The 22,634-nt window shown below is 43.7% G+C and overlaps 1 protein-coding gene and 1 long non-coding RNA gene across 2 annotated transcripts in view; both read right to left on the minus strand.

Annotated features, from left to right (window-relative positions):
* The window catches only part of LOC307022338 (voltage-dependent calcium channel gamma-7 subunit-like), a 30,585-nt gene extending 18,019 nt beyond the window's left edge, over window positions 1-12,566 (minus strand). The window contains exons 1-2 of the mRNA XM_079655095.1: window positions 11,777-12,566; window positions 1,818-1,958 (exon numbers count right to left, since the gene is read on the minus strand). Coding sequence (XP_079511221.1) covers window positions 1,818-1,956 — 139 coding nt within the window. The 5' untranslated portion in view covers window positions 1,957-1,958; window positions 11,777-12,566. The remainder of the gene's footprint in view (window positions 1-1,817; window positions 1,959-11,776) is intronic.
* LOC307022339 overlaps window positions 1-22,634 on the minus strand; it is a 165,336-nt gene that overhangs the window by 46,878 nt on the left and 95,824 nt on the right. The window lies entirely within an intron of this gene.

Genomic DNA, 22,634 nt, shown 5'->3' on the forward strand with positions numbered 1-22,634 from the left:
ATGTAACGATACCAAAAACTCACGGTACGATAATATCGCGATAACAAGCCCACGGTACGGTATTTATCGCGATATTGAATAATAAAGGGAAGAAGAAAAAAAATCTGAATTTTTTTTCAATAAAACATTTTTTTACTCGGAAAAGTTTTTTTTATTAAATAATAAATCTGATTTTTACAGCATTTTTGTAGGATAGCAGTATTTTTAAGTGTCAAAAACAAAGTGACAGTAACAGATTGGAACAAGAAAACCAGTGTTTTTGTACCTACTAGTACTACCAAACAAAGTAAGCATTTTCTTTATGCCACTGCATCTCACAAATAAACAAGGACATTTAAAAATTAGACCCTGCAATAAAATAAATCAAGTTTCACTTTAGTTTTTCAAGTAACTCAACTCAAACTCACTAGTCACTCACTCAGCATCATCAGACCGGTTTTTAGGAATATGAGAATGTCCACATTTCCAGGTATTTATAAGCTGGGATGTTTGGGCATTTACAATATCCCCTGCTCTGGAAAAAACTCTCTCGCTTGGTACTGATGTTGCTGGGACAGCAGTGGTCGCGTTAACCGAATATTTTATTTAACAATGACGGAAAAATCTGAAAGCAGTCTGTCATTTTGACAGATTAGAACAAACTCGGAACAGCACCAACGTTTCCCCGCAGCGAGGCTCTGGTGTTATGCCGTGTTATGCATGCCCTCCAAAAGGAAATGATATAGTTTCCAAACCGTACTTTGCCGTACAGATCAATACATGTCTGGGAGGTCTTGCTTTACGCTGTGCGCGTCGCGCGAGGTGCATGCACACACGGCATAACACCGCCCCCCCCCCCGCTGACAGTTCACGAGCATGCTCTATCGTGAACTTTTCAGACCCGACGGGTAATAAGGGATTATGACGGATATTTTATGATCCTGTCTGTCGAAATGACGGACAGCGAAAAAGTCTAACGCCAGGCTTATTGACAGGGCGAGATATAAATATATGGTTGATACTTGTCAATGTCTCTAGGTGTTTAAATGAAGCCCTGTAAATACGATGTCCTTTTGTGTTATCTGTTGTTTTATTTTCATGTTGTAACCTACTTGCTGCCATGTTAGACAGGTATCTCTTGAAAAAGAGATCGATGATCTCAATGGGACCACCTGGTTAAATAAAGGTTTAAAAAAAAAAAGTGTTTACAAAAAATAATATATTTCTTTTTAATTAATTTTTTTTGAAAATCGCGGTAGATTTTGTCAGTCTCACGACGGTATTGGGAAGTTTATTTACCGCGATACCGCGATATTCGGTATATCGTTACATCCCTACCATAAACTGCTACCAGTCTTTCCCATCATCATGCCAAGCTGTAAAGCCTGCAATTTAAAGCGAGGTAAGAAAAAGAGTGTTATCACTTGATCATAAACCTCAGGGAACAGCTGGTGGAGGATTGGCCATAAAACAGGAATATATTCCTCACAGGAGGGGCATCTGTCCCATTAGTTGGATGGAGCCCACACAATTTTACTTTTGGCATGAATTCACTGAGCAAGTAGCATTTTGTATTCCTAGAAAATGTGTTTGTTCTCCACAGATTCTCCAGCCGCTATGTACTGAGCTTTACCTCCCAGGCTGCTTTGCAAAGACTACAAGACACAGCAGAATAATTGGAAAATATGGAAACAAACCGTGACAAGAAAAGCCTGGAGCCTGTTGTTCCACCAGAGTATAAAATCTGCTCTAATATTGGGTCTGTGTGAACACGACTGGAGTATGTTCTATTACACTTTACATTTTGTTTGTACGTTTTCCTTCTGTGTGCACAGTACCTGACAGTATGAAGAATATTCCGGAAACAAAGGCGAGGATGGTGCGCTGAGGCCGGATGTGTCCGATGTTGCTGATGATGAAGGCGGTGAAGACGAAGAGCAAGGAGACCATAGGGAAAGGAGTGGCAGTCCGGACCATTTCTGGAAGATTGTGAGAGAGGACATGAGAAGGATGAAGAAGATTCAAAAACAAGACCTTTCAGACATATGCATTGCTAAAGAATAAAGCCCTGAATTCACTTAATAAAGAACGATAAAATACTGCTGAAAAAATCTCATTAACATTTGAAGTCAGGCCATTGTTTGAACAATTTATTTAAAAGAATCCCCTCCTTCAAAGAGTCAACGTTGTTGCTTTAAGTCTAGAAGCAGCAGGCATTCGAAACTTGAAACCTTGAAAATGTTAACAGTGAATCATAAATAACGATAAAGAATGTCATTAACTCAATTTCTATTGTGAGTCTTGTTAATCCATGTGGATTAAAGCCAGTCAACCAAGTACCGTAAAGGAAACCTTTTTTTTCATTATTATTTATTTTTATTTTCTGCATATACATGAATGTGTTTATTTTCAGTTTGTGGTAGAATAGTTTGGTATATACAACAGGAAGTCCACATTTGTGAATGTCAACCTATTTAGTAACCTTGAACACAAACCTCCTTGTTATTGCACATATTAGATGGTTTGATTGTCTTTTAGCTCCAATTTGGTGTCCACCAATTCCTGAGCAGAATGTCCGGTTGTTAAATGTTCCACTATGTTAATTGCCAAGTCGCTAATTCTAGAGAGACCATGAAAATGGGTAAAAAACTGTGGCGTTACCTGCTTTAAAAACAAAAAGAAAGACCCTGAAACACTTGCTAGAGATAAGTGGGGTAATCACAACGTTTTCACATCACACATTGTGTTGGGTAACACTAACATCAAATCATATCTAGTAGTAAGGGAAATATATGAAAACCTGCAAACTAAATCCTTACCAATCAATTTCTTCACTAATGTGTTTATAAAGATGTATGTAAGATGTATTAAAAAGTTGAAGTTCAAATCCTGTATATTTTTTTGTAACAACTGCTCAAAGTTGAGGTACCGAATACCGATTTTCGAAAAATCTAAGATTTTCTGTTTGGCCTTGGGTATCTTGTGAGGGGTCAAACTAGGGTTTTTTCATGATTCTGAGTTGATTGCAATCATGTATTTTTCACTAAAATCATTCCTTGGTTGAAAAAAGGCCACGGCCACTTTTATATTTAAATTCAAAAGTAGCTTTATTTGTAGTTACAAGTAGTTACAAGTGCTGATCACTTCAGGAGTTAATCTCTGAGTCTTCTCCAGACTCACCACCATCATGACCACAATTCTTGCATGAAATTCCTTTACAGACTCCACATGCTGAGATGCACTTAACGCCATTCCTCTTGCAGCTGCACCGCCGGTTGCTGCAATCTCCGTTACAGTTGCAGCTTGTGAACTGCAGTAGCTCCTCAGGAGCCATGGGGTCTAGTGTTGGGACTGGCTCATAGCCATGTACACCTAATGTCCATCCATAGTCACTGGGGGTCAGAGACATACTCTGCAGAAGGATCCAGTCCTGGGTTTGTAGGTAGGCACGGAGAGAATGCTGTGCAGCTGCACCCTCTGTTGGAGGTAGAGTTTCTGGTTTGATCAGCCCTGCCGCTGCCTTCCGTGAGAACATGTTGTGTCGAATTTCACCCAAAGCAGTACCTGGTGCATGGTAAATGTACTTGAAGATGGTAGTACCAGCCTGTATCACTGCATCCTTAGTAGCTTGTGTGTCAAGGAAGATGTCCATGTGTTCATCAATGTCCCCTGCACAGAACCTGCAAAAAAAATGCACTTTGAGATTTGTTTCAAATATAAAGTGAAATATATATATTTTTTATTATTATTACCTGTCAAATAAGGTTGTTTTCCCATGGCCAGCTATTGCAGAAACCGTATCACAACCAGTGAAGGCGTGACAAAAGAGCAGGTAGCATCTCTCTCTTTCAGAGAGAGCTTCGCGGATCCTTCTGACATCATAAGAGCACTTTGATGTTGTGAAGAAGAGTGGATGGTTGGTGCTTGGCATGGGCGCGGGAAGGGGGGTGCTGAGGGCGCTGCAGCACCCCCTAGCGGCAGGCAGGGGGTGCGGAGCTCCCCTGTCTGAATTATTATTTGACGGTTATTGCTGCTCCCGCTGTGCATAATCTGTGTAATATGTAGCCAATAAATTCCACATTGTTGGTAAAATAATATTTTGGCCTGCCCCGAATGTTTTTTCTGTAGCCCCGGACAATTCTACCTCAATAATATAATACATTAACCGTGCTTTACGTGAATCTCATCAAGACACTAGAAAGGACGGCAGGACTGTAATTTCCCGTGTTCAGTGAATGCAACAGAGGCAAGACACCAGACCAATCAGAGAGTTGCATGGAAATAAAAGCGTGCTTGTGTCATTCAAGCTCGCGGCTCTGTGTGTGTGCGGAAATAGCACATTTAGTGTGTGTGAGAGAGGGGGAGAGAGAGAGGGACCGGTGCCAGCAGCAGGGACCGTGTTGTTAGCATCTGGTTAGCTAGCTGCACTAACGGATATACGGAGCTGTTTGTTCCACAACAAGCTGGAGGAGAGCTCTCCTCTCAGACTGAGGGGCTCAGGTGAGCTAAAGGACTCTCTGAGTGTTTAGATAGTTAACTTTAGTCTAAGTTATCTCAGTGGGTCTCAAACGGTTTGGTCAAAAATTATTCAAAAGATTATTTCCGCGGCACACCTTCATATGATCATTATAGTTATAAAAAAAATAAGAGAATCAAGGAAAAACAGTTATGAAATACTATATGGCAGTAAAACAAGAATACAGTTTGAAAGGGGAGTGATTTGTAAAATATCCATAAAGAAAAAGAACATCTGCTTACAGTTGTGTTTCATCTGGGTGTTGAGAGATGTATCCATAGATCTCTTAATGTTGCTCTCAAAGTGCACAAGATTGATGCTTTTAATTTCAATATTTAAAAAAAATCTTCCCGGGGGAGCATCCCCCGGACCCCCCTAGAGGAGGTGAGGTCCGCTCCCCACTCGTAAAAAATTGCACTTTACCCCTGCCTATATGCCGTGAGCTGATTATCGAGCCCTCATTGTAACAGTCGCGGGTGTGCTGTGTGTTTGCGTGTGGGGAGTTTTTTTGTGCGTGCTCTATAGTGCCCGTAATAGTGTTCACTGGAGTCCAGCACCTCAGCACCCCCACTCAAAATACCTTCCCGCGCCTCTGGTGCTTGGAATATGGCGTACTAGAATCACCAGCACATCTGCATCTTCTGCCCGCAACTGAAAATAGAACAAGATATGCAAAGCGTGTTGCACTATACAAAACCAGATAAAACTATTCAAGTTTAAGTTTACCATGTAGAGAAGCCATCCGCCATCAACTACAAGAGTGGAGCAGGATTGGTTATTGAGGTCAAGCGGATCAGTTAACTCCTTCAGGCTAGTCTTGGAAAAGGCTGCCTTGTTTGCCTTGTTCATGTTCTGATCTTTATTGCTGAAGAGGGACAATGGGAAGGGAGTCAGCTCATACACCAAGCTTGTCTCAACTGTCATATCCCGTTGGGCAAAAATTATCAGTCGCTTGAACAACTTGAGTGAGTCAAGGTGTATCTTCTTCTCGTTGATCTTGGGAATCTTTCTGAGTGATGACAGGGCTTGTACCTTTGACTTCACTTCCATGGTCGATGTCACTGACTGTCCATCCAGCTTGATCTGCATCTCTCTCCCTATTTCTGCTGCTCTCTCAGCATTGACTGGGTCATCTCCTGTGCTCCTGAATCCTGTTGAGAAAGACACAAGCAACTCCTTGTCTCGATCGGGGTCGAATGGGTTGTTCTCCTCAAACCATTGGGGGGCAAGGTCAATTGCTTCAGCATCTCTCTTCATCTGTGTTTTGCCAAGGTCTCTGTGGAGCGGAGCATGTTTCTTGACACTTTCCTCCATGCGCTGGTTGACATTGGAGAAGTGATTAAGGGTGAGCACCCAGCACTTGTGACCAGAATCACTGTGTCTCATCCTCCCTCTGCTCAGTCCACCTTCTGACTTGGCTGACTTCATCAATGTCTGCTTGATACAGATGTCACACCAGGTGCCGGACCAATCATGGCTGGAGTAACGGACGACATGATTTCCATGGGCAGTGAAACTTTCGAATGTCTCCTTGTAAGCAGGCAAAGTTTCAAGTTGCTTCATGAGTTGACAGTACAGCCGTGCACCCTTGGCATATTGATGATGCCCTGCAGCCGCAAAGATGTCCAGCATCCTGCTAACAATGCAGCACAGATGGCCGTTGTGATCTGCAAGCCGCTCAGTTCTGATGAAGACCTTGATCACATCTACCATGTAGTGGTACTGCACCCAGAGAGCAGGCGTTCTTCCTCCTTCAGCAAGTCTTTTGAAGGTTTCTTCAAACCGCTGTTCAAACAGTGCCACTACTGGATCTGTGTGTCTGGCTCCCATCTTCCCATCAGCTACCTTCTCTATGAAAGTCCTAATTTCACCGAGTTCCTCCTCAGTGAAGGCATGTTTCATGATGTGCTGATAGATGGCTGCATCGATGAGGAGGTGAGCACGGATTGCCTTGTCAAAACATCCTCCATCCAGGATGTGGTTGGCTGTCGTACTCCCTGGATAGATCAGCTGGATCAGCTCCAGTAGTCCAGAATCCTCCATGATGTTTCAAATGGATCCAAGGTAGGACTTCAGCAGGTGAAATCCACCCAACCTCGGAATGATAGGTAGATTTGTCTTATTTATGATGTCCACAGCCTTCAGCCAGATCGGAAGATCGAATGTCACTATAGTGACTCTGTCTGCAGAGAGCAGCGTGCACTCTTTGAGAGTGGTGAAGATGGTGTTGAGGTCATTAGGGTCAGGAAGTCGATCTGTGTGCGCTGCTTGACATCATCTGCATGGATACTCTTCATCCAGCCATTCCAGTTGGAGTGTGGGAACTCAGAATCCTTGGCTTTGATCACCCACCCTGCTGCCCAGAGTGTATCGCCCGGAGTGAGGAGTAGCTGGTCTTGTGTCACAGAAGAGGCAAGCTCAGTAATGGGAAGAAATGTGATGGTGTTTATCCCTGTCCTTGTTCTGTTGGTGAATGGAAGAATCTTCACTTCAGCTCCTCTGAGGATCTTAGCTTTGTCAAGTGCCTTCAACTTCACTCTGTGGACAGCTGCTGTCGTCTGGGGATCTGGCAAAGATGGTGCCGGAGAGGTGACTTTGATCCAACCCATTGAATGGAAAGGAGTGTTTCCCTGAATAGAGACAATGTTTAAATCTATATTGTCTCCGACAAACTGAGTGAATACATTGGTTGTTTCCCCAACCTCCATGGCCTCCATGACCACCCGATTGTCATGGCTAGTTTCACTTCCACTGGCTGTCATAAATGATAGATCCTCAAGTGCAGAGTCAACCGCAACCTCATAATCGATCTGCTCATAAGTTTCTTCCACAATGATATAAAGAGTATCAGAAGTATCTTGGATGCCATCTCCATTCCTGTCATTAAGGAAGCAGTATTTGTAGTTTTGTGTCTCGGAATATGACTCTGTGTATCCAAGCTGGTGTAACTTGTTCAGCATCCATTTTGACCCAAATCTATGATCAAGTTGTATGGCAAGCCCCATCTGGTATGGCAAAACTCCTGATCGAGGCCGACAGGCCTTTATGAAGTTCTACCCCCAAATGGCTACTCTTTCGTCGGTCTTCACTATTGGCCTCAGGAACATCTGAAGACTCTCAGGAACAAGAGCCAGCTGACTCTGGATGTCAGTCATACTGTGTGCTGTGGGGTATGACTTTGGGTCTAGATCGACCATGGCGATGTCGTTGCATACGAACTTTAGTGCAGTCTTTATGATCTGAGTCTTCTCATCTCCATGCTCAAGATTAGCATGATGCTCTCGCAGAATGTTGTCTGTGTCATCTTTGAGGCAGAGCAGATCTGCCCTTCCCTCCTGTGATGTGAAATACAAGGTGTCATGGAATTTATCTTGGAGTTTCTTCTTTAGCCAATACTTTGAATAAGAGAGGCTCTTATCTGGTGACGGATCAAACTGCTGTAGCTTTTCGTGGACTTGGTCAAGAGTCATCACCCCATGCTCGAGTTCTGAGTCTAACCAATCACAGAATTCAACAAAAACAGCCTCTCGTTCCTCATACATTTTCTTTTGTCCTCTCTTCCTTTGTCCTCTATCTTCAGTCTTGGAGTAATGGCCACCTGTCTCAAAAAGAGTTTTGCAGCACAAATGGTACAGGGTTTCTTCTGCCACAAGGTCATTGATCCCTTCCAGACATCCAACAACTTCAGTGCCCCAGTCATCCCCGCGACTCTGTGCTGTCTTCCGCAAGCTTGCCTTCAGTCTATCTGCAGTCAAATTATCTGGCACTCTGTATCTCTTTCTAGCTTCCTCTGGACGAGTTTTGTAGATCTGTGCAGGTTGGTTGCAAAGAATGCATACATTCTTGTACAGAAGCTGAACGGACCGTGAACTTGTAGAACTGCGTGCAGAAGCTGCACTGAAGTCAGAGCAAGTGCGTCTTCTCTTCTTCTTAGCTGCCTCTTTCTCTGCCTTTAATGTTTGGCCTGAGTTCTTGGTGACTTCAAGAAACCTGTTGTATAAATCATCTTTACACTTTTTGTGGTACCTGAGTCTTCCTATGTTCTGAGCCTCCTTCAAACGCTCCAAAATCTTAGCATTTTCAACTACTTGTGCTTGTTCCAAAAAAGTAGGGTAGCCTTTAGGAGTTGGCTGTATCAGCCTCTGAGCTGGTGTCTCCGGGCTTTCACAGATTAAACAATTTAGCAAAGGTGGAGTCGAGTCTTCATCCATACTGCTAGACTAATATGTCCTACAAAGTAGAATAAACATTGTATTATTCAGTCATAATATCATTATTTTGTGACATTAAAGACAATCTCATGTACAGTATATGATTAACATTGTAATAGATATTATTGCAAAGGAAAATGGAAGATCTGCTTCACAGTAACGTTAAACACAAAAGATCCTGTCAGAGACAATACACCACTGTAACCTAATGGGCCAGAAAGCTAGCATTCAAGAAAATAAAATGATCATAAGATTCAGTTTGAGGTGTGTAATACATCATGATAGTTGACTAGTTGGATACAATCATGGAGTAATACATCATGGATTTAACGTTAGCTAACTAACCATGTTATTGCGCCTACTGTTACACAGCTAACAAGTAAGAAAAGTTGAAAACTTGTACAGTATGTTACATTTCATTACCAAAGTAGTGACATGAAATATTTCAAGTTAAAAATGTAGATAATACTTACATATCAGGCGTAAAAAGCAGTCTGTCCATGATCAAATGAAGGTTGAAAATGGCTTCAGCATGTTAACTCTAAACATCCTCACTCTGAATGCCAACCAACTAGCACCTACCGCTAAACAATAATAAGTCCTAAAAGGGCAAATAGTAAAATAATCAAACAATTTTTATGCTAGCAGTGGAAAGGCATTATGGGGGGTTGGGGCGAGCGGGAAAGGTGGGCGTGGCCGTTTTTCCACAAAGGAATGATTTTAGTGAAAAATAAATGATTGCAATTAACTCAGAATCATGAAAAACCCCTAGTGTGACCCCTCACAAGTTACCCAAGGCCAAACTGAACATTTTAAATTTTTCAAAAATCGGTATTCGGTACCTCAACTTTGAGCAGTTGTTACGAAAAAACATACAGGATTTGAACTTCAACTTTTTAATACATCTTACTACACACCTTTACAAGGACATTAGTTAAGAAATTGATAGGTAAGGATTTAGTTTGCAGATCGGTCAAATATCTGATAAAATGCCCTTACTATAGTGGAAAATGGTGTGCTACTGAGTTTTGGAGAATGTTTGTGTGAAGGTCCTAAACCCTAGAGACGTTAGAGACGGCGCCAAGGCTTCGGGGCGTGGTTCGAGTAATCCAGGACGTTTTTGGTGAAGCGTGTATCGAGGCTTGTATCGTTTTAGGACAGTAATGTCACCGACGGGGGTGAGTTTAACCAGAAAAGGAAATTCTGACATAAACCAAGTCAAACAGCAACTAAGCAAACATCTGACTGCCAACAATATTTTAAAGTTAGTAACTATTATTACACTCTTTACCTAAGATACATGTATTGCTTCTGCTATCAACAGTGTCAAACACAAGAAGGGACTACGGACCCCCCCTTTCTCTTCAGCCCAGAGTGTCTATACTTCCAAATACCAAAATGACACTACTACTACTAAAACAAGGGTAGCATCTTGATTATAAAATGCTGCACACACAAGCATGTTAACCTGGTAATCTATGTTATTGATGAACCTGGAATTAAATTAACTCATTGATGGCTCCACCCTGTTTTCCACTAGGCCCTGAGTGGCCTGAATCAGCATGATGACACAATACTACTACATAATACAATTTCTTTCAAAAAATACCCAAATACATATACATTTTAATGGAGCCTACTGGGGGTTATGTTGAGCAAGGCAGTATGATTTATTCAGCAACTTCGCCCACACTGCTCCCACAGTGTTATGACTTGTGTGTCTACCTGAGGACATTTATAGCATTAAACGGAATAAATGTCTTCCCTCTGGTGTCTCCAACACCATGGTGTGCTTTACTTCAAAGACAAAAAGCAAACTGTGGTGGGCAGATCACTTTGAAACCAATTCACAGTGTCAACATCCTAAATCATTAAAGCAGCGCTGAGACAAAATGGATCCTCTGGGATGTAGAGAGCTCTTGACAACCATTTACTGTTTGACCATAAAAACAAAAGATAAATGTTCACAGGGTTCTTAAAAAAAAAAGCTTTTAAATGGTTATTTTGCCAGGAACGGAGCTTTATGTAACTTTTTGGCAAAGGACATAACATGAATACATTTATTATGTATCCAAAAGACAAAGTGCTTTCATGTCAGCATGTTGAAATATCTGAAGATGGACCTATGTTAATGTTTGGTAACGTTATCTAAAATAAGTGTGACAATGTTATGTTTTTAATTTTATGAAATATGTTGTTAAAGCGAAATTCTCTAAAATGTATTTAGAGAAGGTATGATGGTAACATCAATAGGATTTTATTGTCGTTTGTTTTCAGGGGTGTCAAACTTACTTTTATCCTGGGCCAAATCACTATTATGGTTGCCCTCAAAAGGCCGGTTGTAACTGTAGACTCCTAATCATATTACTTTGACTCATTTGATTGATGCATTTGTTTGTTATTACATTTAATACTAACTGAAGTAATAACTACCTCTGAAAGCAGAAGTCTGTCAAGCACACTTTAAGTGCTATTGCAGGGCCTAGAAAATAAAAAAAGGGTTTTGTGACAGAAACACATGCTTATGCATCAGTATATTTGCATGTACTCAAAAATACTGTATGTGGGCACACACAATCACTTTCTACTGTGTTATTATAAAATAAGTCCCATAAAGACATTAAGAAACCCTCATCATCACTCATCAAACAACATTTTCATTTATACTGTTCAAAATGATTAGAAAACTGAGCTGTGAGATGAAGACTAAAACAAAATGCAATAACATTAAACAACCTTTTTATATTAAATTAAGACGATTAAAAAAAGTGCCGCTGCTGATATTGAGAAACTTTGCTGCCCATGTAACAGGGTCGAGGTGAATTGTGGGACATGTAGTTTATTGACAGTGTACTAGGAAAATCACTAGAAAGGATAAGCAAATCATATTTTTTGCTCTCTCTTAAACCCGGAAGTAAGCTGCTTCCGGTTCCCTCGACAAAATTGCATTGCTTTTTTGTCGAGGGAACCGGAAGAAGCTTACTTCCGGGTTTTAGGACGTGTCACTGTGGCACTCTATGTAGCAGGTTTGAAATGGTTGAGATGTACTGTACGTTTAGATGTGACTCACTGAGTATGTTGGCTGTGTTTTCTGTCGTGATCTCAATCTCTGGCTCCGTGAAATACTCTGCCGCCACACATCTGCCCTTCTCCGGTCCTGAGAGAAAGAGAAAAAAGAAAGATTGAAAAACGAGAAGAAAGGCAAGAGAGAAGAAGTTGGTTGAGCAGGAACTAGGTTTTATCAGGTCACATACAATATGGAAATATTTGTATCTAGAAAGAAGAATAAACAAACAATTTTAAACAAAAGTCAAGAAAGATGGAAAAAGGGCAGACAGACAGTGGTGCAGACGAACAAATAGATTTGGAAATTATGAATAATAAGAAAGGTGAGAAAGGATCCCCCAAAGAGATCATGAAAAGATGGGAACACTGAGCCAGACAATGCAAGAGAGAGATATAGTGAGTTAGCGGCAGAGACAGATGGAGGTCAGGAGGTTTAAGAGAAAACAAGGTCTGAGCCGTGAGAGAGGAGAACGGAATACAGACACGACAATTAACATTAAAATGTAGGCAGACACAAAAAACTAAATCTACACGGAAATGTGTCAAAAAATTTAGCATCATAAACACAAACACAAACAGGATTATTTGTCTCCCTCTCTCTTTTCACATACACACACACATAGATACACAAACACAAACAGACATTCCAAATGCCACCAGCGTTTTCCTCCCCTGACCTTTTGTACCAGGCGTCAGAAAACAGGGAAACACAAACATGGCCGCCTCCCCAGAGCAACGCCATCATGACCCCGAAACACAGACAGCTACTGCAATGAGGACAGTTATTTGTATCCACCCTGCTGTGTGTGGTGTGTGTGTGTGTGTGTGTGTGTGTGTGTGTGTGTGTGTGTGTGTGTGTGTGTGTGTGTGTGTGTGTGTGTGTGTGTGTGTGTGTGTGTGTGTGTGTGTGTGTGCGCGCGAGCGTGTGTGTGGATGTATCGGTGTGTGTGTGTGTGTGTGTGTGTGTGTGTGTGTGTGTGTGTGTGTGTGTGTGTGTGTGTGTGTGTGTGTGTGTGTGTGTGTGTGTGTGTGTGTGTGTGTGTGTGTGTGTGTGTGTGTGTGTGTGTGTGTGTGTGTGTGTGTGTGTGTGCTCACTACTATACACAGCATGAATGCTCAGCTTTGGCAATTAAAAAGAAATATCGCAAAACATCAGCAAAAGGACTGTTTAAGCCCTTATTACGACCAAATAGGTCGATTGTCCAAGCCCTTATTACGACCAAAGAGGTCGATTGTTCAAGCCCTTATTACGACCTATAATCACGTTTTAAAGTTTTCGACCTCTAGTGCTCCCGTTGAATGCAAACGCTACGGAGGGTCGTATATTCACAAATAACCCTCTCTGGAAAATCCTAAATTGTAGAATAGTTTGGCCATCAAAATGCTTTTTGATTAGATTTCTAGCGAGAAGTGTAGAATGTACTTTCAGAATCCACGTCCAGTGGATGTGTAGGATCTATAGTTAGATAGATATTACGAAGATTATTTGAGGTCTCGCCAGGAGAACTTGTAACGGCAGCGTCCATGTAAAGTTAGCGTCAACCCTCACGGAATGAAAACAATATTTCCGGTCTCTAAGTTTTCATAATAAAACCGTATTCCCCCCACTGTCAAATGATTTTAAAGCTATATCTGCAGTACTCATCCACTAAAAACATCAGTTTATCCTTGTTAATTACACGACATGAAGTGGTTTGAATTGCGTAATGCTTTTCTGTTTTTCCCATAGGTTTATCCCTTTAGATTCTGAGTGACACATTTATTTCTTTAGAGGTTTTGAACATCGAACTTGAAGCTCGGTGTTTGAATGTTTTAGCCGCAATGCACGTTTGGATATGGTTTTTACCCGATATGAAATCCAAAGCATTTAAAAAAATAATAATAATACTTTAATCCGAGTGTTCTTGCTTTTCTCTTTGAAAGTAATCACACAACGGAATTGTAATACAAGGTTCGGCTGCATTAAATATTACACATCTGCCATAGTTCTTCATAGAGCCCTGATTAGAAGACCTTTGGACAAACTGGAAGAAATGCCGCCGAAACTGAATACGTGATGTGGATCATACATATATCAGCAATTAAACAACATCTTCCATTTATTTTCACCCAATACGTAGTGATGGAAGACACATCTATTGATTCAGAATTTCAATAGCTTACCATTACATGACAGATATACCTTTCTGTCTGTGATGTTTTACAAATCAGATATTAACGTGTACACACATTAATAAGATATAAGATATAAGATATAATAAGATATATTACATTATATATATCATATAATATATATAATGTATATACATATACATATATATATATATATATATATATATATATATGTATGTATGTATGTATGTATATATAACATATAACATAATGTGAAATATTATAGCAATATCCTGTACAATTATGTGAAAACATGAATAAAACTACATCTTCAGATGTTATACATACATTAGTGTCCTATACACCAGGGGTTTTCAAAGTGTGGGAAGGTGAGCCTCCCCTCAGAGAACATAAGAACAGCCGCGCCCCCCCTCCCAATTATTATTGCTGTTATTATTATTATTGTTGCGATAATGCAGGGGTATTCAATTGCATTTCAAAGAGGTCCAGTAAGAGAAAATGTAATTAAATGCTCTGTTTTCGCTGTCTACCTTCCGCCATTTGAAATTACTCCGACTGCTTCTCTCCTCTTGTCTCGTCTCTGTGTTTGAATCTATCGTGCTGACTGCACCGATTTGATTGGCTGAGTAGCGTCACCTCCTTAAAACATTAAACAATAACTTTTTTAAACCTTTTTATTTTTATGTTTTAAACATATTGTATAAAACTCCCCCAATACTTGGACTATTCCTTGCACCCCTCTAAAATAAGCCTGAATGGTCTCAACCATATTGCATCAGTAACGTGCACTTGTTGTTATAACAAGATCGCAAGGACACTGGTAGCGATCGGGAAATTGAGTGTTGTTCAGTTTGTGTGTTGTGGAACATGCGTGTGCCGTGCATGAAAATATACCACACACCCAATTACAATTGTATGTTCAATTCACTACCCTGGAAGTTAATACAGTTGTTAAAGTTGGAACAGCCTGTGGACAGCCGTTCTACCTTGCATGTCAGTCGCCGACATCTTCTTACAGAGGACAGGCACATCTAGCTGCAGCACGACCCGTATCTTTCCGCACGCCGTGTTGTCAAGACATTTTTTTTTTAACATTTTCAACATCCTGGATACATCCTTATATGCTCCCGGCAACACACTGAACGTCAACTTTGCCTCCTTATTACACTCACCCCTACTTTAGTGGGAACAATGAGTCTGCGTCTTTGGTGCACACAGGAATTAACGCAGATCATATTCTGGCTGCAGCCTTTACCGGTACTTGCTTTTGATCAAAGTCAATGCGGAAAACCTGCACTCACACAGGTAGGTGGAGGTGAAGGGAATGAGCACTTTTACAGCCTTTTTGGCGAGGTGGGGGAACTCGGTCTCCACAGACAGACAAAAGTGAGCAAGTGTCACTTTACTCTTCTTTTTCTCGTTCTTTTGTATCTCACGCTGCGCCTCCCCTGAAGCTCTCTGGCGCCCCCCAGGGGAGGCGCGCCTCACACTTTGAAAACAGCATTGTATGCTGTGTGTTATTTGTAACATCTTCAGAAACTACCTTTCCAATTCCTCACCAGTTGACTGTTACAAGTCTATACAGGTTCATGGTACAATGCATAAGCTTCAAATCGTGAGACTGAAACTGTATTTTTCTTTATTGTTCTATTTTGGTTTCACAATAAAGTCAATAGTAATATTATGTTTGATATTATTATGTTTTATTAACTAGACCACTGTTTTTTTAACCCGCACCGCCTAGTGGTTAAAGCATGTTATTGAATTTTGTTGTTGAATATGTTATATTTGATGAAAACTTTTAAATATTAAGAGTAGCCTACATACAAAATAGGGGGAAAGTAGAAGGTCAATGATAGAAATATAGAATAGAAAATATCAAGAAGATACTGTAGTGATCTCTATAATAAAACAGCTAGTGGACGACGTCCAAAGATATTAATAGGAGGATGTGCAAAACAGACAAACTAATAAGGCTTTATTTAACCTGTTTAGCCCTGAGCCTGTTTTTCAGGTCTCAGGCTCGAAAATGGCATTCCCAGAACAAATGACCATATCTTCCATTCTAAAAGGGTTAAATTAATAATGTTTTTGCTCAAAGTAATGATAAACCTTTGAGTTGTATATATAATAGTCAGAATCAATATAGATGTTTTTTATTTGAAAGAAAATTCAGATTGAACATAGTAGAAAATGTTGGGTTACGTATTGTAACCCTTGTTATATTAGGCGGAGCCCTCTACTGGTCTCAATGGGTACTACCTTACCCTGCGAGCATTCTCCCACTGAGACTTCTATAGATGTAGCCGGCCTTGGGCGGGCCTACCTGAATGCGCACGCATCACACCGTATAAAAGGAAGCCTCGCCTCCTGACTATCATCCTACACCTCTGTTCAGCGAGCGGAATAGGACAGACAGTGCCGAGTAGGGGGCTCCGCCTGTGCTAATATAACAAGGGTTACAATACGTAACCCAACGTTATATCTCTCACAAGCTCCGCCCTCTACTGGACTCTATGGGTACAGTGGGTGGAGCCCCGATATATACGCGCACTGTCGTCCAATAACAACATTCCACCCTACTGCCCCTGACCGGCTTTTCTGGTCAGCAGCTGATGCCCCACATTTTCCTTTAACCCGGTTGTGACCGTGGAGAAGTCTGGGCTGCGGCTGACAGAGCAGACCCTGCCGCGCTTACCTCGCAGAAAGTGTGCTCAAAAAACAGTGCCGGGGGACCCCCTCCCCCCCCCCCCCGCCCACAGACAGATGGGGAGAGCCCCCTCGGCCCGGAATGGGCTTACTACATGCCTGCCTCCCTGAATCCCTAAGGATAACAGGGAGAGCGCCAGAGCCCATGCCTCACACTCAAACACTAACCCCGTGCAGAGTGTGTGGACTAAAGTGTGGAGGGCTACACAGCAGTCCTCCAGCCCTGTAAGGGCCCAGCGCGCCCCTCACCCATCCCGGGACCCTCAGAGAGCCCGAGAACAGCGAAGGGGCATTACGTCCGGGGAGGGGGTCAGATGCCAACTGACCGACAGAGCAGTGAACTCGGACACCCTTTTGGCTGACGTTAAGGCAAGAAGCAAAGCTGTTTTCCACGACAATGCTTTCAGAAAGGAGAGCTCCAGAGGCTCAAACGGCCCCGAGGTCAGAGCCTCGAGCACTAGGGGCAGGTCCCACTGTGGGGTGGAGGCGTGCACTACTGGGAGCAGCCTCCTGACCCCCTGTAAAAACCGTGAAATCAGTGGTTGACTAAAGGCTGACCCACTGCCAAATCCCTCATGACAGGACGAGATGGCTGCTGCATACACTTTCACTATTGAATGCGCAAGCCCTCTGTCCACCAGTAACTATAAGAAGGATAAAATAGAGCCTAACTCACAAGATAGGGGCTCTATTCTCCGCTCCTCACACCATCGCTGGAATCCTAGCCACTTTGGCCTGTAAGAGGCTGTGGTGGATCCAGCTCTAGCTGCCAGGATAGACTGAATAACACTGTCAGACAATCCACCCTGTCTCAGCCTGTCCCTCTCAGGAGCCAAGCCTAGAGAGGTTGGCCGAGAGTGGGTAACGCCCCGATTGCACCTGCCTCTTGAGACATCGCCCCCCAGAACTGGGGAACCACCCAGGGCTGGCCCACCTTCATCTGTGTCATCTCTGAGTACCACAGCGCCCCAACGCGGTCCGGAGCCACTAGGATGACTGACAGATGTTCTCGCCTCACTCTCCCCAGGAGAGGGAGAATGAGACGCAGCGGTGGAAAGGCGTATAGCAGCTTCTTTGGCCATGGCTCGTGTAATAAACGCGTCCACCCCCAAGGGTGGGTCGTCGCTCCGAGCCACGGAGAACCACAGGGCACAGTGGCTGTTTCGCCGGCTGGCGAACAGGTCCACTTCCGCTCTCCCGAACTGGGTCCAGATCTGCTTCACCACCTCCGGGTGAAGCACCCACTCGCCTGGCAGGGGGCCGCCCCTCGACATGATGTCGGCCCCTCTGTTCTCCAGTCCCGGAATATGGAGGGCTCTCAGAGATAACACCACCTCTGAAGCCCATAACCACAGTTCCTCCACTGTGGTCAACAAGGCGGCAGATCGAACTCCGCCCTGCTTGTTGATATAAGCCACTGTGGTGCTGTTGTCGCTCCTGAACATTACATGTCTCCCCTGAATTAGGGGCCTGAAATGCTGGAGGACTAACACTACCGCCCGTAGCTCTAGGAGGTTGCTGTGTCGAGACTCTGTTAGAGCCCAGCACCCACCTATAGCCCTCTTCAGGCAGGTCCCTCCCCATCCTGTTCTGGATGCATCCGACAACACTGTGATGTAGGAGGTCACCCTTCCCAGTGGAGACCCCCTCCGGAGGTGATCCGGGGACCCCCAAAACCGGAGGTTGCCCTCTACTGAGGGGGGGATGGTCACCAGCCGCCGCTTGTTCCTCTTGGGATCCAAGCGCAGGCTGGAGAACCACCTCTGCAGGCGGCACATATGTAGTAACCCTAACGGGACCACCATGTGAGCAGCCGCCATGAGACCCAGTGTCTGCATGACCGTAAAAGCTGTCACTGTTGCCCCCTGTCGCAGCCTGCGCACCCCCTGAAGAAGGGACACACATCTGCTCTCTGACAGGGTGGCGCGCAACGCGCCTGCATCGAGCACCACAGCCAAATACAATGCCCGTTGGTGAGGTATGGGGGTGCTCTTTTTCCAATTGATCACAAAGCCCAATTTGGTCAGGTGTGTGATCAATTGTGCTATGCAAAACATTGACTGTTCCCGTGACCCAGCCATGACTATGAGGTCATCTATGTAAAAGAAAACTCTCATGCCGTGTGCGCGCAGCGGTTGAAGCGCTTTGGCCACACATTTGCTGAATGTGCGTGGGGATAGGGAATAGCCGAACGGCAGCCTGTTGTACTCGTAGGCTATCCCCTGGAAGGCAAAACGTAGATACTTTCTATGCTCTTGAGCAATTTTTACATGAAAGTACGCGTCTTTCAGGTCGATGGTGGTGAACCAATCGCCTGGCTGCACAAGCCCCAGTAACTGTTTCACAGTTAACATGCAGAATTTCCTGCGGGAAATGTGGCGATTCAGGCCGCGGAGATCTAGAATAGGTCTGAATTCCCCTGTCTTCTTGAGAACCAGGAAGTACATGGAATAAAGAACCTCTTCCCTGCGCTGAGGATGCACAACAGACACAGCCTGTTTCTGCAAAAGAGCCTGAATCTCTGCTGAGAGGAAACCCATCTCCCCCTGAGAGGATAGATTCACCTCGCATGCCCATAAAAGGGGGTGGGACGCTGCAAAACTGGAGTGAATAGCCCCGTCTCAGCGTCCTGTCCATCCACCTTGATAGTACACAGCTGAGTTTCCATTCCCCATAACATTGTGTTAAAGGACATGCCCTCATCTGTGGGGCCGCAGCTATAAAGCTGTGGTACTCTCTGGCGACCCGTCCCGCCGCAAAACTCCCCGTGAAGGGAAGATTTGCCCATGGAGGGTCGACACAGAAAGAACCGATTATTTACTGAGGACCCTGAACGCACCGCTGCACGCTCATGTGTGAGTGCGCGCTCCCTCATAATGCCGTTCTTACCCTTAGGGTGAACAGCACTAATCTGAGTCCATATAGGAGTTGTGCGTTCTACTAAGGCCCCTGAACGCACCGCCACACGCTCTTCTGTGAGTGCGGGCGCTGCCATAATGCAACTCTTACCACTATGGTAAACTGCATTAATTGGAGTCTTAGCCCCAGGCTTAGTGTGTTCCCTAACAGCAATACGCCGGCCATAATGCGTTCCTTCTTAGATAGGGCAGTGAGTCCCAACCACACGTGACGAGACGCCACTGTGGCCAAGGAAATCACCCGCCCTGCTGCAGTGGCCACGCCATGAATCAGATTGTTCATCTGACCTATAGCGCGGTCCGGATAATCGCTCCCGTCTTGAGACAGGAGGGTGGGGGTGACTGCCTGAGGGGTGATCAGGGAGACGACCAACACGCCGAGATTATTTGCTGCAGCCACCATCTGCGTAACGAGCTTGAACATCTTGTCCAGATATTCCAGAGTGTCTCGGTCCCGGGGCAGCGGGGGCAGGGGTCGCTTACCCTCCGCCCAACCAGCCGCCCGCGGAAGCAGATGGGCCGCCAGGCTCTCATCAAGGGGGGGCACACACGAACACGTGGTGTCCGAGCGGCCCTCCACCTTGATGATGCCTGCCATAGCGGCTACTGGGGCCTTCGTTTTAAATGGCTGCTGCGATGTCGCCTCCACACACCGGCATATATCAGGCAGCTGGGGCGAAACGAAGGTCGGCTGCGCTGGATGCACCGGGCCGTAAAACCCCTGTCTCAGGCGGCTTACAGGCCTCGGTGGCAGTGGTGGGGGGAGCGGTAGGCCTACGCGCTCCGCCGCCAGGGTCATCACCGCTGGGAAATCCATACGCGCAGACCTGAGAGTCGGACCTCCAGACCCCGAGGCGTCCTCGTCCTCCTCCTCCGTAATCGGGGTCGTCTGGCCCCACGGAAGGGAGAACCAGAACAGCACTTCCTCCTCTCCTGAGTCGCCCATCTCGACGACGTCGAGATCCGGATCCTCCACCTCCTCCTGCGGGGCCTCAGCCGACAGAAAATGCTGCCCACAATGCTCACGCGTGAGCCGAGGAAGCATCTGGCAGGCTGAGCATGCCGGCGCCGGGCCCATACCACTTACGGCGTGGTCAGGCCCCATACACAAAAAGCAGAAGGGGTGTGGATGCGCCCCCGCGATCAGGTTTGGACATTTCGGGCAGGTCCTGTGGTCAAGAACTGACTCCATTACTGTCTATTTTTCTCATCTTTTTAAAGCTCCGTGGAATCACTTCCGCTGCTGAAGAGAAAAGGATGATAGTCAGGAGGCGAGGCCTCCTTTTATACGGTGTGATGCGCGCACATTCAGGTAGCCCCGCCCAAGGCCGGCTACGTCTATAGAAGTCTCAGTGGGAGAATGCTCGCAGGGTAAGGTAGTACCCATAGAGTCCAGTAGAAGGTGGAGCCTGTGAGAGATATAACTGTAAATTATAGTGTCTGTCCAAAAATTATTTTTTACTTACAGTGAAAACTACCCTTGGATGATGGTAAGGTAAGTCATCTCACGATGTGAAACAATGTGTTGGATGTGCAGAAAAGATAAATAATAAGGTTTTGTGAGTGAATTTCAGTGCAGTAATCTGTTAGCATTTTTCGCTCGTTGCTAATTCAGAGGCTCAGCCTTAGCATTGTGTGTTTTTTAAAAAAAAAAAATTAAAATGAGCAGTCAGATGAGTTTCTTCCGTTACATTAGGGTGGCCAGACGTCCCCGTTTTCCGGGGACAGTCCATGTTTGTATTGGCCTGTCCCCGGTTGAAACTGTCCCCAGAAATGTCCCCGTTTTGTTATATATATATTTAATATATAAAAGCGTTTACTCGGTCAATAACAAATATACCTAAAAAACACACCAAACATATTCATATATACTGGAGCTTAAATTAAGAAATATGTGCTATATAAGGTGATCAATAATAATTTAAAACAAACTACGTATTACTACCACATTATAACTGAGTGAATGTAAAATGTAAGTATACAGTTATGAAGACATATCTGACATTTCCACTGGGTGACTAATTTCAATTGATGTTGACACCATCTCACAACACTCCTAAAATAACATTACTCTCTGAAGCATAATTTCAAATGTATCCTGTTTAAAATCTCAAATTAGATCTATTGTCCATCTATATTTTGATTATTATTTATTGAGTGGAAACCGTCCATAATCAAAGAGTCATTCGAAGTCAATCAAATACTTATTTCACTTCAGGGTGATAGCAGGAGACCCCATCTAGTCAATCAGAGAAAATCAGGACAATCTGATGAAGAATTTCAAAATAAAATATTTTTGAAATCTCATATATGGGCTATCGTCCTTCTGTTTTTATACAAGAATAAATAAAAAACGGTCAAATTATCAAAGACTGATTTCACTCCAGGGTGATAGCAGGACACCCCATCTAGTCACTCAGAGAGAATCTGGACAATCTGATGTACAGTTTCAAAATAAAGGACCTATGAAGTCTCATATATGAGCTATCGTCCTTCTGTTTGTATCCAACAGTTCAAATGTTCGAATTACATTTAACCAGAATTGTCCCCCTTTTTTCTTTAACAGTGAAGAAAATTGGATATGTTAATGATATATTGACCGCAAAACTCAAAATGTCCCCGGTTTTAATTTTGAAAATCTGGTCACCTTACGTTACATGGATATAAAACATCAGTGTTTCCCCTATATACAAATAGTGACGGCGCGGCGCCGCTGCTGAAATATGAGCGTCGCTGCTAGGGGGCGCCAGCCAGGTACCAAAACAAAAAAAAAGTTTTTTTTTTTTCTTAAAATAATAATAAGTGGCGACCCTTTTTCATTTTTGATTGTTTGTTATGTGGATTTGTAGTATTTGTGTTACTGTATGTTCAATAAAGGTGTATTTTTGCTAAATCTTGAGACATTGCCCCGGACCCCCCTAGAGGATGTGACGTCCACCCCCCAATGCAAACATGTTCATACAATACTGAATACATTTGAAGCCATTTTGACGTCTATTACCTATTTCAATAAGTTTCTGTTTTTACAGTGTATTTGTCTTTTGTAGAGATTTTTCATTTATTCTTTACATATAAAATGTCGCCTAAAATCTCACCTAGGGC

Source organism: Notothenia rossii, assembly GCF_949606895.1.
Source record: "Notothenia rossii genome assembly, chromosome: 10".
NCBI lineage: Eukaryota > Metazoa > Chordata > Actinopteri > Perciformes > Nototheniidae > Notothenia > Notothenia rossii.